This window comes from Vipera ursinii (assembly GCF_947247035.1).
Source record: "Vipera ursinii genome assembly, chromosome: 3".
NCBI lineage: Eukaryota > Metazoa > Chordata > Lepidosauria > Squamata > Viperidae > Vipera > Vipera ursinii.
This window is the reverse complement of record NC_139516.1, coordinates 41,564,650-41,583,237: the sequence shown is the minus strand read 5'-3', so window position 1 is coordinate 41,583,237 and position 18,588 is coordinate 41,564,650. Positions and strand designations below refer to the sequence as shown.

The following is an 18,588-nucleotide window of genomic DNA, read 5'->3' as shown; positions in this document are numbered from 1 at the left end:
AAAATGAATGTGTTTCACTGCCTAAAGGACACAAGAAAAAGATCTCTGCTGAAAAAACAATCCCTTCACCCAGGACAGTCCATTTCTAATATTCAAATTCTGCAAAAAAATAAAAATAGAAAGCTCAAAACTCTGGACAGAATCAAATTATATTTTTCCCATTCCAAATAGGCTTTTCTCTGAAATTAAAACTGCTTTGATCACATTGGTGAATAAACTTCTTGAAACTAGATGAGTGTGTGTAACCCTACTTCTTTTGGATCCCTTGGCAGATTTTAATATAGTTGATAACATCCTTCTGTGTTATCTGAGAGAATTGGTGCTTGAGGAGCATTGCTTTACAATGGTTCCAATCATCCTGTTGAGTCATGATCAGGAACTACTGCCTGACATTTGGCTGTTGATCAGAATTCCAGTTTCCAACTACATTGAAACCATCCCAAATTTTGGAGTTAGAAAATCAGAGTAGACTTGATGTTCCATTTCTAATGTGGTTGCACTTCTCTTGAAAAAGCCAGTTCACTTTATAAGGCTTCTCTGTTATCCCTAACAAACATTAGATTCATATGTAGAAGTTATTGTGAAGATATCTTTGCATAAATATCCTCAGCATGCACCTGCTTTGCAAAATGCTAAGCTGCTAATTGTTGCAAGACAGAGAAATCACATGATGTTGATATTAAAATACTTGACCTATTTGACAGTCATTTACAGACCCCAGGGAAAAGGGTACTGACTTATAACTCTCTGATTAATTAATGGACTACCTCTCCCATATGACCTGTCAATTAGTTAATATCTGCAGGATAGGAACTTTTTAATGATACTACCACTGTCAAGACAACAGTCTTCATGAGATGTGGGAAAAAGCTGTATCTTTTGTTGCAGTCAACTCAGCAATGTACTTTTTCAGAACCTGCATTTCCTACCCTCTCAAAGTTTAAAAAATATGTAAAAATGAATTCCTTTTCCCAGGCTTTTGATAAAATATTAGCACTAGTGCCTTGAACACTTGCCATAGTAGAATAAAAAGGGTAATAGATGCATTCATAGAAATGATGCAGATTGTGTAATTTATAAATTTGAAATAATAGGACTTTCTGTTTATAGCAAAATTAAGGTCCTGGGGCATACACAAACACACACACACACACACACACACACACACACACACACACACACACACACAAACACAGCTCTCATGTTTAAACAACAGTGGTTCTATACTGTATAATTGAAAAACAGATCATAAAGTCATAACAAATCAAGGCGGATATACGTGTCCTAGGATAATATTGCACGATCCAATCTGGGTCGGTGACTGGGACCAGAGGTTTAGTCTTCTGAGCTTTCAGGCTCATGAAGGATCACCTATGAAGATGGGCTCCAGCATGAGCCCAAAAGCTCAGAAGACAAAACCTCTGCTCCCAGTGACTGAGTCAAATTGGATCCTGTATAAATTCATAGTTTAAAACTAAAAGAGATGTGCAACAGAAGTATAACACAGAACTTTCCCATAACTTTATTTCCTCATGGTCTCAACACTTTTTCTTCTGAGCTAGGACTGATATGTTTGCTGCTTCTGTTTGATAGGTCAACCTGATCCAGGGAGAGAAAGTGCAAAGTGCAAAGAGGTAAACCATAAAAGAGGGGAAGTATTCCTTATCCACCAATTTTATTTTTTGAAATGCCTCTCTTCTCACCATTTTCCTTCCAGGCAACATGTGACTCTGACTCTTTTGGAATCCTACACATTATATTGATCCTGTTATAATTACACAGCTTAGCATTTTAAAAAAAGAGGAGTACCAGTCCTCACTTGACTGTAATATCCTGGGGCAAAATTATTCATATTCATTTGTTGGAGGCATTGAAATAAGCAAATCAACCCCCAGTCTTATCTAGCTGTTAGTAGCACCAAAGCTAATTTGTTGTGAATTTTAAATTTTGTAATGCAACTAAAAGCAAATGCTATTTCCCACCCACCCACCAGTGACATTTCATAGGAGTTATGTTTTTTGTTTTGAGAAGGGTGGAAATCTCTTACAGCATTGACCATTGATCCAAAAATGAAACAACAGGGATATAATAAAAATGACAAAGGAAATGAACATCAAGGTAATTCTTGCTGGAAACTTTGCAGTTGAGATAGACATGAAGGAAAAGATTACAGGGAAAATTAAATAACAGACCAGCAAAGAAAAAAGACCAACAATCAACCACTCTAGTTTAAAATTGCTTAGCTGAAAAGCCAGCTGAGGTGAAAGCATTAACAATTGTTTCTTCTGGATAGAAAGTGTTGCTTGGTTTTCCCCATTTTAAAGAGATGTCCAGCTCCAACTTTCCATACAAAAGCAGATTGAAAATCATGTTTTTTTTCAGATACATGTGATCACACAAAAATGCATCATTTGAAAGATGTATACACTAAGCTTGCACTACAAATTTATTTCTTAGAATAGATAACAATGCCTGTAGGTAAGTTTTTGCAAACCATGGAACAATTGAGAAATACCCTAAAACTGACTTAGACTAGGACAAGTGTTTTAATAGCTATTGTTCCAAACCATAGCACACTATTATTTGAAGAGAAAAAGAAGTTTATTGGGCTTTTTTTGAAAAATAAATAAATAAATAAAAGTGATTAAAGTATCCTACTTATAGATAAATTGGCTCATATGACCTAAAACTAATTTTAGTTAGACTATTCTATTACTACGGGTGAAACATTAGAAGAAAAAGAAATTTAACTATAACCTATTGTTAAGAACTACAGTTAAAAAAAAGGGAGAGGGCAGTAAAAGCCTTAATAAGAAAACTTAATATGTATAGTATTGTAGAAGTGTCACTGTAAACCTCTAAGCTAACAAAGCTTCTATGCCTTTTTTTATGTCCTTTAATGTACTTTTTTTAAAATCCCATTTATATCCCGCCCTTCTCCGAAGACTCAGGGCGGCCTACAATCTAAGCACAAATCAATGTGCTTAGCAATACTTAATTTTGTACTTGATTTTGAATTTGAGATGCTAAGGCTTCCTCAGTTTTCAACTGTCCCTTCTTCAAAGGTTAGGTCCTTTTTGTAAATTTTCCTTCTAATGGAATAAGATACTTCTTGGAAAAGTGTAGAACTACTTAAATTGGATCCCTGCTGAAGAACAGGTGTGATTGTACTATATCTTTGGCTCTTTTGACCCTAATATATCATAGATACTACACATGTATAAAGACAGATAAAATGAAATTACTATTTAGTCTCAGCATTCTATGAAAATTACTTTTGCCTACTTTGCAAAGTTAAGTAAGACAACATCAAAGGCATAGATCAGAACTTAATCTGGCATCAGTTTCTCATTCTCTTGATACTATAGTATAAAATTAGAAAGAACAGAAATAGTTTGGAGAAAGGCAGAAATCTTTTACAAAGAACACTATGTTATATTTAGGAAGCATCATAAAAATAAGTACCAACTTTTTTTCTTTATCACATACAGTAGTTTATCAGAACTGAGGGAAAAAAAATCAAATGCAGTCAGGATGTTGCTCTCAGAAACTACTTATATGTTTTTTGTTAAATTTATATCTCAAGAAATAGAAGATAAAATGCATGGGGATTTTGCTTCTTTTTTTCTGCCTGAGCAGGGGGTTGGGCTAGATGACCTCCAAGGTCCCTTCCAACTTTACTATTATGATTATGATTTTCTGCATAGAAACAAGTCTGTAAAATAGTCTGAGCTGAGAAAAAGTGGTCCAAAATCATCCAGTGAATGATCATGGCTAAGGATATATTAAATCCAGAATTCCCCCAATCTAAAAGACTAACCAGTACTTTGTGCTACATAAATAAGCCTCTCTTGGGAGTCATTTTGAGTCTTTTCTAATTCCCTATACTTAGGACTAGATTGGGTTAAGAGCCTATTTTAGAGCAAGGACAGGTGAAATAGATTTCCATGATCACCTTTGGCTTTCATGGGATCTCATTTGATGAAGCCAAGTACACAACAGGGGTTCAAAAAAAAAAAAGACGGGATTAATGAATAAGATATCCTTGGGAAAGTTCTCCCTGATACAACTCCTTATACATACTTCTGATATTTTCCTCGAAGTTTTCTTCTTATTTGCAGAAGCACAGTGGGGCAAGAAAAAAATTGGGATGGAGGTAATATATTAAGAGTTAGAATCCTTTCCTACTTTTCAACTACCAGGATAGAAAATGCTTTTCTCCTTTGCAATCTCCTTTGAAATCCTTAACCTATTTGTGTCATAATTAGTTGCTCCTTCTTATATTATGGTTTCATCTCTTTCCTCTAGGTCAGACATGTCAAACTTGTGACGTCACGTGACGTCGCGTGATGTATCGGAACTTTTCCCCATTGCTGGCAATGGGATGGGCACGGTTTCTCCATGATGCTCCGGCCTGCTGGCCGGCAGTTTGACACCCCTGCTCTAGGTTGATTTACAACCATTAACTCATTTTAACAACTCACTACTAACTTTAAGCTTTCCAGATTTTCTCAAACTAAAAATGCTTACAATCTGCAAAATGCTTAAAATCTTAATTTTAATCAGTGAAATCATTGGCTATTTCAGTGAAACATCTGGAAAAGTTTTCACCCAATTTTAAATGATTTTTGCACATTTATACAATGTGTTTTTACAAGAAAACAACCCTGATCATTCTTTGGATACTGAAGCTGAAGCTCAAATACCATGGCATCAAATGAGAAGAGACAACTCATTGGGAAAGAACCTGATGTTGGAAAAGATTGAAGGCAAAAGGAGGAGATGGCAAAGCATGAGATGGTTAGATATGTCACCAACACATGCAGTGAACGTGAATTTGGGCAAACTCCAGGAGACAGTGGAGGACAAGGGGGCCTGGCGTGCTGTGGTCCATGCGCTTGCAAAGAGTCATACACAACTTAGCAATTGAACAATAATAAAGTACAATGTGTGCATTTATTAGATTTGAGTTCTTTCTAGAGGATCAAAAAGTGGTTTAATATCATGACTTGGCATAACTGGTGTGTTGTATATGTAAACAGTAATAATACTTCATTAACAGATTGTAAAAACTAGGGAAGCCGCCTGACAGAAAAACACGCGGGAACTTGACAGCTGTCAAAGTTCCCCGCACAGCGCAGGCGCCACCACTGACAGCTCGCGGCTGTCAAACTCCGGACCAGGCGGAAGCCTGAGCTGTCAAAGTTCCCCACACAGCGCAGGCGCAACCACTGACAGCTCACGGCTGTCAAAACACCAAACCATGCGGAAGCCGGAGCTGTCAACAGAAGACGACGCGGATTGGTCCCGGTTTGACGCGGCGCCAAAATGAACACTCCTGATTGGCCCTCGCTGCCAGCTGCCGGCTATAAAAGCCGGACAAGTTATTCTATGTTTGCCTTGTACTAAATAAACCCTGTTGTTAACTAGCCTGTCGTCCCGAGTGGTCCTTAGGCTACTTCAACTGGAAAATATTTCAATGTTTTAAAAGTAAGTTTACAACTCTGTTAAACATTTAACTTTTACATCTTAAATACATAGCCAGTGACTAATTAAAACAACCTTTTCAAAATGCCATCTATTTCCAGGATTATGTATTACCTACTCATTCAGCATAAATATTATTGGATGAGATCTCTCAAAGAAAAGATTATAAATATTTGGAATGTGCAATTTTGGAAGTGATTTGGAAGAAGTCCTTTGGATCTCACAGAAGTGTGGGCGAAGCATTTTTTCTGCTGTTTATTAAAGTAGTCTGTCTTTTTATGTCTTCTGAAATCTGAAAAAAAATATTTCTTTAAGAAGTTAGCTGTTAAAGCTGCACCATCTAATTTTCAGGTTTAAAACAATTGGCTGTTTTAAAAAATAGCAGAGTGATGCTTTGGTCCTTCTTGTGCAAGGTCCAATTCATTTTTTGAAGCAAACATTGTTGCAATTCTTCAAATGATGTACTTTACAAATTCTCCTGTGTGCTTCAATAAACCTCTTTCAAATGATTTGTACAGCCATAATAAATAGTGGGTATAAAATATATTTAAGCTAACAAAAACAAATATTGCTGTTTCAGTGTAACAAATTTATTCAAGATCATGTCTAAAAGTCATACAGAAAAAACAGATGAAGTTCAAACTTTGAAAGACTTGGGTTCTATCCTTTTCATTTCTTTTATTTTAATCCCTTAGTCTTCAAGCTGTCTGTATTTCTGGGTGGTTAATTCTTTTAGTTCTTTTCAGGACAGTGGAAACATTTATGGCTCTTCTGCTCCAAGATTAATTACACTTCTTTACTTTTCTTAACTCTTAATCCAGCCCTAATTCCTTATAATTATCTAAGCATTTAACATTTATTCCTTCCTCACACTAAAACTTTGATCCCATCCAGATTCAACAGCCAGAAAATCAGATTATTTTCATGGAATTTACATATCTTAAGGCATTTCTAAAGAGTTTTATGCCTCTGCTACTCTTTATCGATCCAGAATTATTTGATGGACAATTGCTTCATAGCCAGCAAAGGAAAGTGAAGAAAGGGAAAATAAAAAGATGGACATAGCAGTGACTGAATTCCCCCCCCCAAAAAAAAATCTGATGTGCAATTAAACACAGCTACATTAAGCTAACAGAATTTGTGCTGATTTAACATATTTGGGAAAACATAGACAAGCTTTGAAATTGTAATTTTGACAATTAAAATGAATAATCACTCTTTTGAACTTATTTTTTAAACCTAAACTTTGACTACATATTATCATTTTGGCTGGTCTTTCTTTTCATCCAATACAGAAATAATTCAGACAAGTGAGAAGTGAAAGGTGGTCTCTACCACCATGATAAAGTTTGCAATAAAACTCATCTCAATCCAGTTAAAACTCAAAGGAGATGGCACAAATCGCACAGTATCGAAATAAGCTGTACTTAAATAACAATCATTGTCCATTTCCTTAATCTAATTGTCTGGTAGACCTGCCTGAAGTGTAAAGAAAATTGAGTTTCCTTTTAGTGCTATTGACAGAGGAAAAAAGACAAACCATCAGTTAAGTTACAGGTGTCCACAGGAAGAGCTAGCCTCATTACTCCTGCCATGAAGCCCTCACACAAGTATTTCAAACCACATATTGTACATCTGTCGGGCCTCGGGAGCCCGACACTCGAGGGGGGGGCCCCCATCTCCCCGGCAACCCCCCCCCTGCCGCCCGCTCGACCTGCCTGCCTCCCCGGCGGACTGCGAGGCTCCTGGGAACGTGCCGGTTGGGGCCGGCTCTGTAGCAGCCCGGGAGACTCCAGGGGCTGCGCCGCCGCTTCGACCGCCCTCGTCCGTCTCCGCACGACAGCTGACTGCGCCTGGCGGCGTGTCGGCGGCCCGGAAGGCTCGGGGGACCGCGCCGCCGCTTCAGCCGTTCTCCTCCCCCGCCGCACAACAGCTGACTTTGCCAGGCGGCACGGTGGCGGCCCGGAAGGCTCGGGAGGCTGCGCCGCCGCTTCAGCCGTCCTCCTTCCCCGCCGCACAACAGCTGGCTTTGCCTGGCGGCGCGTCGGCGGCCCGGAGAGCTCGGGAGGCCGCGCCGCCGCCCCGGTCGTCTTCTTCCGCACAGCTGACCGGCGGAAGTTCGGGCCCACTCACGGCGGACTGGGGGGGTTCAGGACCTACGGCGGGTTCGTTGGGAGACAAGCCCCTTCCCGCCGCGGTGCCTGGGTGGCTAGGAGCTGCGGGTGTGGGTGACCACAGGGGGTTTCAGAGTTGGGCACGGCAGGGAGGTGGTGAGGGGGTGGAGCACGGTGACGGCAACGCACGGGAGGAGGCTTACCTGGTTGGGCGACGGGCAAAGGGACTTGTAGGGGTGAGGTGGGGAAGTTATAGGGAATGGGAGGGCGTGGGTGTGTTTGGGTGGAGTATGGGTGGGGGTTTCAGGTGTGTATATAATAGTGTTGGCTGCGGATAGCGGCCAACGCTGGCTTTGTTTCTTGTTGCGGCTGTTGCTCTGAAGAATAAAGTGCTTCTAGACTGCAGCAGAAGTCTCTCGTTCCTGTGTTCGGCACCTGCCCTGCTTGTTGCAGGACGAGTTTTGACAACATCATTTGCACCATGATACAACTGACACAGATCAGACCATTAATGCAATGACATTATGACTTGTACCAAATGTCATGATTAATTTTTTTATTTATCATATTTAGAGATCACCCATCTCCTGAGTCTCTGAGCAGTGTATAAATAGACATACAAATGTAACAAGTATATATGAATATAATGATTAAAACACTAAAAACAGAATTAAAATGGCAGGAGGGGGTTTCAGGGCACCAGCCAGCACCATAGGTGTATGCTTCTCTGTGAGCCCCATGCAAGTTGGCAGAGCCAGGTTTTCAAGCATTACCAAAAAGCTGTGAGTCTGGAAGCCCCTCTCACCTCTGGTGAGAGATTGTTCCAAAAATTGGAGGTAACCATAGAAAAGGCTTTCTTTCTGGACCCTACCAGTCAAAAGTATTTAACTGCTGGGATTGGCAGCATACCTTCCTTGCATCACCAAATGGAACAGGCCAATGTAAAGAGGTGGAGACAGCTCCACAGGTAAGTAAAATGTAAATCATATTTCTTGTATTTGCTGAAATCTGATCCTCTAAAAATTGGAGCCAAACCCCTTCAAATCAAAGGAGCAAGTCATGATTATTAACAAAACTCTTTGATGGCAGAAATAATCTATTATAAATGGGGCTAAAACTAAGACCAATTCTACAAACACATACATTATTAATATTTTTTTAAAAGATCTGTTCTTAATATGTAAAAATCATCTTTCAAAATTGTTCATGTTATTTCACAGGCTTAGAGTTGATGGGGTCTTTAATAATAATAATAATAATAATAATAATAATAATAATAATAGTAATTATTATTATTATTATTATTATTATTATTATTATTATTATTATTATTATTATTATTATTATTATTATTATTATTATTTTATTTGTATACCGCCCTTCTCCCGAAGGACTCAGGGCGGTGAACAGGGCAATAAATACTAAAATACAAAGATACAAAAATTAAGAAAAGATTAAACTTTGTTATAACAAAAATGATTTAATGGTCTCTGTCTGATGGTGTGCAATTAAAGGTACTTTTAGTAGAGAAAAGAAAGTTGGTGATTTTTCAGAGGAGAATAAAGATTTAAAAATATGCAGTATTTTATTTATTCAAAATTTTAAACTGCCCAATGGCTGAATTTCTTTAGGCAGATTTCATTTTAAAAGTGCAAACATGACCGTTACAACCAAATTAAAATTTTAGGGAGACATGTATAAGGCAGAAATTGTGAGGAGTTATTTTTAGTTCTCTTCCCAGCACCAACTGTCTTGCAACATACAGATCCAATTACAATTTTGTTTTTGTTGGTACTGTCTAAAAACATACAGTATAAATTTTGGACACTTGCTGCTACTCATATTGTGGCTATTATTATTTTGCTTCCATAGAAATTAATAAGTCTCAAGAAGACACAGTCAAAAATGTTGTACCTTGACTTGAAGTTGCGGTATAACCTAATTAAATAGTACTTGAAGAGTTAAAGAGAAAACAGCAATTTAACATTTGTATACTAGAAGCAGGTTCATTCTGCTGAGCTTTCAACATATACTTTTTAAAGTAAATTTGATTAAATTAATCAAATTTCCTTCTGCTGAGAAAATATAAACTGGATCAGTGACAGTCTAAATGTATGTCTCTACATGTGCAATAAGTATGTAAAACTGTTTCACTATGGATGAATATGTCTAGTTCACTTTCTATTATTGCATTTTTTACTATTGCAAATTCTTTGTCCATCAGTTTTTCTTAATGCTACATGTAAATTACTCGGCATGCTAAAGTTTGTGTTGTCATCATCCATAAGATTCAATCTTTCTCATGTTGACAGGAAATCTGTCTTCTGCAAGTTCTTCCTGCCTGAAATGATCTTAAATTGATGTTGGTGGATGGAAGTTCTGGAAGATTTAACTTCCATATTTAACATTTAACTTTCTTCAGGAAACCTGCTTTGGGTTTTGGGTTTTGCTTTTTAACTTATGAAGACTATTTTATTGGAGGTGGTATTTAAAAACTGGGAGTACCAGTCCCTTCCTCTGTAACACTGGCTTGCCTGAAGGATTCCTGAATGTTCTGTGGGAATTTCTAAGTGATAGGACTAGGCATTCTCTCAAAGTGCTTCTCTAATAATGGAACAATAAGATCTGGCTTAAGGCTTTCCTTGATTTCATTTATCCTTTGAGCAGATTGTCTTTGAAATTTAAATCTTATATTTAAATCGTTATCTGTGAGGTGTACCTGTTTAAATAGCTATATAGATATTCCCTTATCTAATTTCTTCTGGAAATGAGGACTATCAAGTACAAGCTTGGAAGAATAAACCTATGGTCCCAGTGACCAACCCAGACTTGAACTAGTAAATACAGTCCAAATACTGTATATGTTTTACACAGTTTATTAAATCTGGATAGATACCAGACTCTTTAAATTTCCTGTTTTATTATTTAAAGTAGTGTATATTTGAGTTTGGATGCTGTTTCAACCTCAACTGACTCTGGATGACTTATAAAAGTAACAGTAAATGAAATCAAATATAATAACTTAGACCAAAATAAATTACAAAATAATTACAAGATGGCAACCTAGATCATATATCAAAACATTAAGGAGAGTTCTGTCCACTCTACCCCAAAGCCTGGGTGAACAGCCAGTTTTCTAAGTCATTCCAGAATACCCTCAAGGTGGGATTATGTTTGAACTCAGCCACTAAGCATAGGCACAGCTACAAAGAGGAAATACTTCTTGGGTATGGAAAGGTGACACTATTAAACTAAAGGGACCTGGGTTATGCTCACTCTGCTGGATGACTCCAGATGTATAGAAATTGTGAGACATAAGTGGTCCCTCAAATAACTGGCTTTTATAGGTAATAGCCAGCTTTTTGAATCAAATTACTTCAGTAAGGATGAAAAAAATACCGATGTTTTGCTGGCATTATCTCTATGAGGCAATTCCTAAAATAGGCTTTTGTTAAGTCAGGTTCACTCAGAATCTTCCTACAGGGGTGCTCCAAGCCTCAGCTGGACCAGAAAACCCAAAATTCAGTCCGGAAGCCCATGAAATCCATCACTTGCTTGAGATGGGTCAATTAAATAGATAAATTGCCCTTCAGGGGATAGTGGTACTAGTGAGCTAGAAGACAATCAAAGAGTAATAATTTGATAATTTGGCACAGGTTCATGGTTGCTATGGAGGCCAAAAACTCCTATGCCTCCTCCAGATGGCAGACTGAAACTCCCAAACATCTTGAAGGTTCCACTGTTAGCCCAGCAATAAAATCCAGCAGCTTAAACAGGGATTCTGCTGGGCAGAAAGTAAAGTAATACACCAGCAGCAGCCCTAACTGTTCCCTAGAGCCCAGCCACAAAACTTCACATTCATTTATCTGTGGAGCAGAACCTCTGAGAGTCTTCAGAGACTTGGGGTAACAAATGTCAGCACAAATTATATTGCATCTCAGTTGTGACTCAAATAAATCATGAAATAATTTTAATACACTCATAACCAGAGCTCCCTGTGTGCTCACCAAAACAATATTTTGGCTTTATATTTACAGCTTTCCTTAGTCTTCTTTCCAGGTAAAAAACCCTTTAATGTCAGCATATTTAAGCATGTGTTCATGTTCCACAGTTAACTTTTTTTGCTTTTCCCCTAGGAGCACATTGAGGCTATGATATAAAAATGGAGGTTTGTGTTCCCAATTTCTTTATAGTGATTGCTTTAAGAATACTAGATGGTTTCCTAGAGTTCCTCCATAGAAATTTTCCTCAAAAGAAAGAGAAAAGATGAACAATAGTGCACCTGAAACTTATTTGCCATAGGTATGTGACATTTTTACTCAGCTCTGATGTAGTTTAAAGACTTTTATGCAGAATATTATGAACAGAGCTGCAGTCATGCCTCACTCTGCAGGAGGTGGTGAAAGATTAAAACCATGCTGTAAAGATTCTCCTCACGTGGCACCCAGAAGGGCAAACAGTCAGAAGAAAGAAAAGGTTAGGGTTCTGCCTATATAAATGACAGATCTGCTTATCCCCAGGCCTGGGAGGGGGCAGGTAAACTGTGCATGGAAAAGACTCTTGAACTTTACTTAAATGAAAAAACAAACAAACAAACAGACCACACACCAAGATGATAGGCAGATGTTTTCACTTTAAATTACAGTTAAAAAGGCAGATAGTGTTCATAGTTCAAGGAAAACTACTGTATTGGAATGAACAATTGCACATAAATTGCCAAGGTTTATGAAAGGGATAAGCTTTCCTCGCATGATTCTGAGAAGTTTTCACTGGATCAGGTATTTAGAATTAATTATAGAGGAGTCATTTCAAGAAATGGCTTGCAGTATGAAAAGGAAGACATGGAGGAATAGTTGAGTTTCTGTTCAACACCCGGTTCAAAATGGATTCCAGTGCAGCTGGATTTGACATTATTTTTCAAAGCGAAGCTGGCCATGCTAGCCCAGACATACCTAAGAATTTCTTTCTCAGAGGAACTGTCCCACCACAAAAATCTGCTATTGGAAATTACATATGAGTATGAAAAACTTCAAAATGGCACTCACCAAACACTGTGACCAAAGCAAATTCATTCACAGATGCAAGGTAGATAGAACCTAAACAGTGAGGCTATTTTAAGAGTGTCTTGATCAGTGTGAGAAAAGTAGAAAAACCAGGCCAACAAAAAGATAATTTGCCTCTGTAATTTGATACATTAGTATTGATGATTCCTTAAAGTGCTTGCTCAAGATTTTTTTAAAATCTATTAATGTTTCATAATTGCAGACAATTATGAGACAGTAATTGTTTTAATCAGTATAAAAGCTGAAGATTAAGATTTTAAACTTGTGGTTATTCCTTACCAGAACAGAGTAATGCTATGTCACTCTGTTAACTTCATTTGGATTTGTGTGAATGTTGTAATGTGTCAAAGTGTTAAAAAACCTTTATATTACTTTTGTTTTGAAGTTTTTGAATTGTATATGACATTACAATTTTGCAGGTTTTGTAAATCTGAAAGTTTTAGCTGTTGTCATGAAATTCCTTTCAACTGTTTGAATGTTTAGAAATTAACAAATCATAATAAAAGCTAAAGTCTGAAAATCATACATAAAATAGTTAGAACCTTCGCCCAGGTTCGCCTGGTGCATCAGTTGTGGCCCTATCTAGACCGGGATGCCTTGCGCACAGTCACTCATGCACTCGTGACTTCCCATTTGGACTACTGCAATGCTCTCTACATGGGGCTGCCCTTGAGGACTACTCGGAGGCTCCAGCTGGTGCAGAATGCAGCCGCGCGAGTGGTGGTGGGGGCTTCCCGATACTCCCATGTAACACCTCTACTCCGTGAGCTGCATTGGCTTCCGGTTGTCCTCCGGGTAAGATTCAAGGTGCTGGTTACGACCTATAAAGCCCTAAATGGCATGGGTCCGGGTTACTTACGGGAGCACCAGCTGCCGGCATCAACTTCCCTTCGTCCAGTGCGCTCCCACAGAGAGGGCCTCCTTAGGGTGCCATGGGTCAAAGAGTGTCGACTGGCGGCCTCCAGGGGGAGGGCGTTCTCTGTGGGCGTGCCAGACCTTTGGAACCGTTTACCGGTGGAGCTCCGGACGGCTCCCGACCTTCGCTCCTTCCGACATGACCTAAAAACATATTTATTTGAACAAGCCGGCCTGGTCTGATGGGTTTAGGGGTATTTTAATGTTTTGTATTAATCTATTGAATTGGGCTGTTGTATTTAATATTTCTTTTAATTTTTATATATTGTATTTTATTGTATTGCCCTGTACACTGCCCTGAGTCCTTCAGGAGAGGGGCGGTATAAAAATTTTATTATTATTATTATTGTTATTATTATTATTATTATTATTATTATTATTATTATTATTATTATTATTATTATTAAATCTCTTTACATCAAGAATGTTCCACCTTACAGTGGAGTTCTGAAGTTCTATTGCTCTTTTAAAAATGGAAATGTTTATGTTTTACTCTGAGTAGAAGTTTCTTTGTCTGAACAAATACAGATAGGAAGAATAAAAAAGATCAACATCTACAGAATTTACAAAAACTATGGTGAATTATGGTTCCACAGCTGATTTTTAAATGAAATATTTTCCAATTAAGTATCAGAAGCATCAGACCACCTTTGGATTTAAATCGTAAGCAAGATGAGGCCTTTTTAGTACCAAAATGAGAGACCAGTAAAGAACACCAAGTTTGTAGAGTAAATGGGGAAGTCCAAAAGCAGCCTATAAGAAAGCAACAGGAAGCTACTTTACTGTTGCCAAGAAAATGACATGGTTGAGTCCATGAAATTATCAGAGTTAAGTCTGACCCAAGACAATTTACTTTTTTTTTCCATTTTAAATGTGATTTAGTGTTATATAACACCCTATACTCAGAAATGGCTGAAAGTCAGAAAGAAATGTAAAACAGAGAAAAGTACTCTGCATTTCTGTGAAAAATACAAGCTTCTCTTTCTTTGCTTTCTTTTATTACAGCTTTTAGCTGTCATAAGTGTATCTTAATGAATGCTTTTATGGTTCCATATTTTGTAAACCATTTGAATTACATTAACAAACTAAACTCTAAGCAGTAAACTAAGCTACTTAACCATAATGAAAGAAGGAAACACATTGTGGTCACTAGATATCCCAAATATATGTCACATACAAAGAAGTCCACATCACCACATTGCAAATGTGTATAGAAAAAGGCAACATTGTCATTTCAAAGCAGCAGGAGCTTTCTGTTATTTGGATCAGGTTACTTTGAAATGCAATTTTTAATACAACATATTAGTATCATTGCATTTCATTTCCCTTTTCTGCCATTGTTCTATTGAAATTTCAAATTCCTATCAAAATATTAACATTGCTGCTCTTAAGATTGGAATGCACTTATCTTTTTCACCTCCTTCTATCGTTGGGCTTGAAGATGCAGTTGATTCTAATTATGCCAACCTAACTGCTGACTGGAAAAAGTGTTCAGAGGAATGACTCATAAGTGGAAGTCTCTACATTGGTTATCAAAGGCCTTCTCAGCCTAATTCAAGTGCTGGTTTTAACATTTGAGGTCTGTGTGGCTTGGCTCTCATGCATTTAGTACAGCTTCTCTCCTGACCAAAATTAACTTCTCCTGTGGCTTCTCTGAATCCATCCCAAGTGAAATTACAACACTGGAATTCAGAAGCCCATCTTCTTGGTGGCTGCCTCCTTGTTATGTGATATTTCACCACTTGCTCTAAATGTTTATAACTCATAACAATATATAAATTGTGTTTTTTCCTAGAGAAAGAAGAAAGGAACTAAATCATCAATAAGAAACACTCTTCCTTTCCTTAATAAAGTACTGCTTTCTTTTATGACATACATGATATTAAACCTTTCTTCACAAGTGTACTTTGAGTCAAGGCCTGATGTAATTGGATACAAAGAATAGGGGTGGCAGCTAATACCTTAGGCCTGTAAAAAGATTAGGTGTCAGCTTTTTTGATGTTGTTTTTTTCAGTTTTATCAATATATTTATTTACAAGTAAAGTTTCACGTTTACATAAAGATTGAAGATAAAGTTTTCACACTTTAAGAAGCTTCCAAATGTTACATAACTCTTTGTGACAAAATATGCATACACATTCAAGAAAAAAATGCACAAGTACAACATAGTATCATGTACTGCATGAAGGAATTAAATGACATATAGTATAAAGTATCATCTCATTTTTTTAAAATAAAATAAAATAAAATGCTTCCCTTGTGCTTATTATAGAAAAGTAATGACAAAGCAGGCCTATCAATTGTGGATTTGAAGATAAAAAAAATACTACCATGATTCAAGTCCATCAAAATATTTATTTTGAATATGTGTGTGTGTGTGGGGGGGTTTGCCGTTAGCAGAGTAACCTTTGAAGAGTTATAAAAAAAGTATTAATCAAGCTTGCTTTTAGCTAGCCATACTTCGCAGGATTTCTACTGAACTCATATTTCTTGGAGGAATGTCAGAAAGAAACATTTTGGAGCAAAACTAAAAAAAAATAGAATTATTTTTATGTGAGTGGACTGGGGCATGGAATTGTTAAATTGTGGAACAGTCATAAGAAAATGAGCCTGCATGATCTTACTTGCATAGACGTAAGCAGGAACAGAATAAAGCACCAGACTTGTTATATGTAACATAGCATAATAGCCAAGAGATAAAGGTAGAGACCTACTTCATACAAAAAAAACATTATCCTAGTATGGTTCTGTCAATCTAAGCATTAAAATAGGCTAGAAGGTTAACAAACTAGTCAAGTAAAGTAGCAGCCTCCTCTAGTTCTGAAAAGCAAGCATCACATTCTTTGTCTATTTGATAGCAGCATAGAGAAGTGGTTCTATTCTTTCCCTAGAAAAATGAGTGATTCTCTGTCATGAATGAATAACACCCACAGACTTATATATTTTTTATCACACAAGCTAAGAAAACACAGGGAAAATGGGTTGCCAATTCAATTGTTATTGCATTGGATTATTCTCTATCCATTTTTTTGCTCTCTTTTTAAAAAATAAAGAACAGGCATAGTATGACCTCTTTTATATTTAGCATTTTCAAACTCACTCTCTCTCTCTCTCTCTCTCTCTCTCTTCTCTCTCTCTCTCTCTCTCTCTCTCTCTCTCTCTCTCTCTCTCTCTCTCTCTCTCTCTCTCTCTCTCTCTCTCTCTCTCTCTCTGTCACTTTCATAGCTAACCTGTTAAATTCGATACAGAAATATATAGGGCAATTTGGATACCTTCATTGCTTGCCCTACAGACAGTGCTAAAGAAATTATTCAATATTATCAAGTCATGAATGATAGCCACTAAAATGCTTAACAGAATCAGTGAACCCAAGAGTACGATTTCATGGCTGGAACCTTGTACATTTTCTCATTTCCGACAGGAGTTGAATATAGTCAATCAGTCAGAGTCAGTGTTCTGGATTATTTACATGGTATTGGCTCTGCAGGCAAGAGACATGAGTGGACTGCAAAGGATATAAATTTCCATTACAGTCATTTTGGTATTGCTAGGTGCAATCTGTTTCCTTTTTTCAGGGGAACATTTTATCAGGATGATAAACACATGTAGAGCAAGTGTTCTGCAGATAATAAATACCAAAGAGTCAAAAAGCTGACATAGCAAGTCTCTATCTCTAACTCTTCACACCTTGATGGAGACTAAAAGCAACTCTATCTTGATATGCATATATGTACGAGTCTTAAAAACAAGAACTAAATCTTTGAATAAGTCTTGGTTAAGCTGAATGCAAAAAGAGTTTCAGTCCAATTGATTCTTAAACAATAGCAAGGAGATCAAAGGAGCCTTAGTTATAATTGTAAATAAAATTAGCCAATGTATCTAAAACAAATTTTATATTAAAAAGGCTACTTTGGACTTTTTAACATACAAGTATATTATATAAAGTAAAATTTAATCACCATAAATATTTGTCTTACATTAAATGCAGAATAATAATACAACACAAAATAATTATGTGTAAATGTTGCCTATTGCCAAACATATGGAGAGAAATGAATGGATAAGGCTTCCAATCAACAAGATGGACTTTGCTAGCAAAATGAAGCCTAAATCCTCAAACTTTATTTCATTCATAGTGCCTCTGGATTTCTTTAAAAAAAAACCTTGTGCCAAGGAGAAGGAAAGGTTCTACTCTCCTGGTGCATTAACACCTGCCTTCAGTAAAAATAAATTTATTTATAGAAATAAATCTCTTCTAGAGAATCTCCACATTTGACATAAATGCTAAGGATACTGTAGAAAGAACAGTGTTTTACCAGTGCTGCGAAACTAGCATACATGCACTTAGGAGTGGAAAAGTAAGAATTACCTGTCTTTCTGACATGACATAGAGGTAATTATGATCTGTGGAAAAGGCCATGTCACGGAGGATATGACTCCCATCCTTGAAAATTGGCACCGTTTCATACTGAATGCCACCATGAGGAGGCCCATCTGCTCGTATCTAGGATAAAAGTCAGACATACTACAGGTTAGTCATTGTTACTGAATTTAAGGAAATAGGCTGATATCACTGTAGACTAGAAACAGAAATCAAACATAGTTTCATACACTGCCTGTCAGAACTGAATCTAAACATAGATACCCATGGAATCACTTTTGAAAATGTGTTATTTTACAGTAAAATAAATGACCTAGAAACCTCCTGAAGGGCAGCATAAAAATTAAATAAATAGCCATTTAATTAGACAACATCCTGTATGAGTTCTGAATGCATGAACAACAAACTAGAGTGACAAACAAGCCCTCAACTTCCTACTCTTTCATTCTAATCCTCAAGCATTCAGTATGGAAGGCAGCAGGACTCAACTTGACTGTGATTTCCTATGCAGTCCAAGTCCTAATAAATCAGGGGCCATATTGCAAAGATACATTACTTTCCGATTTTCTGCTGAATACATAGAAATTGGGCAGAGAAAGAGTTACAGTGCACAGCTTGAATGCACACC

The 18,588-nt window shown here is 37.3% G+C and overlaps 1 protein-coding gene across 1 annotated transcript in view; it reads right to left on the bottom strand.

Moving 5' to 3' along the window:
• PLXNA2 (plexin A2) overlaps positions 1-18,588 on the bottom strand; it is a gene marked incomplete at both ends in the record, with an annotated part of 410,248 nt that overhangs the window by 250,679 nt on the left and 140,981 nt on the right. The window contains one exon of the mRNA XM_083358076.1: positions 17,949-18,083. Coding sequence (XP_083214202.1) covers positions 17,949-18,083 — 135 coding nt within the window. The remainder of the gene's footprint in view (positions 1-17,948; positions 18,084-18,588) is intronic.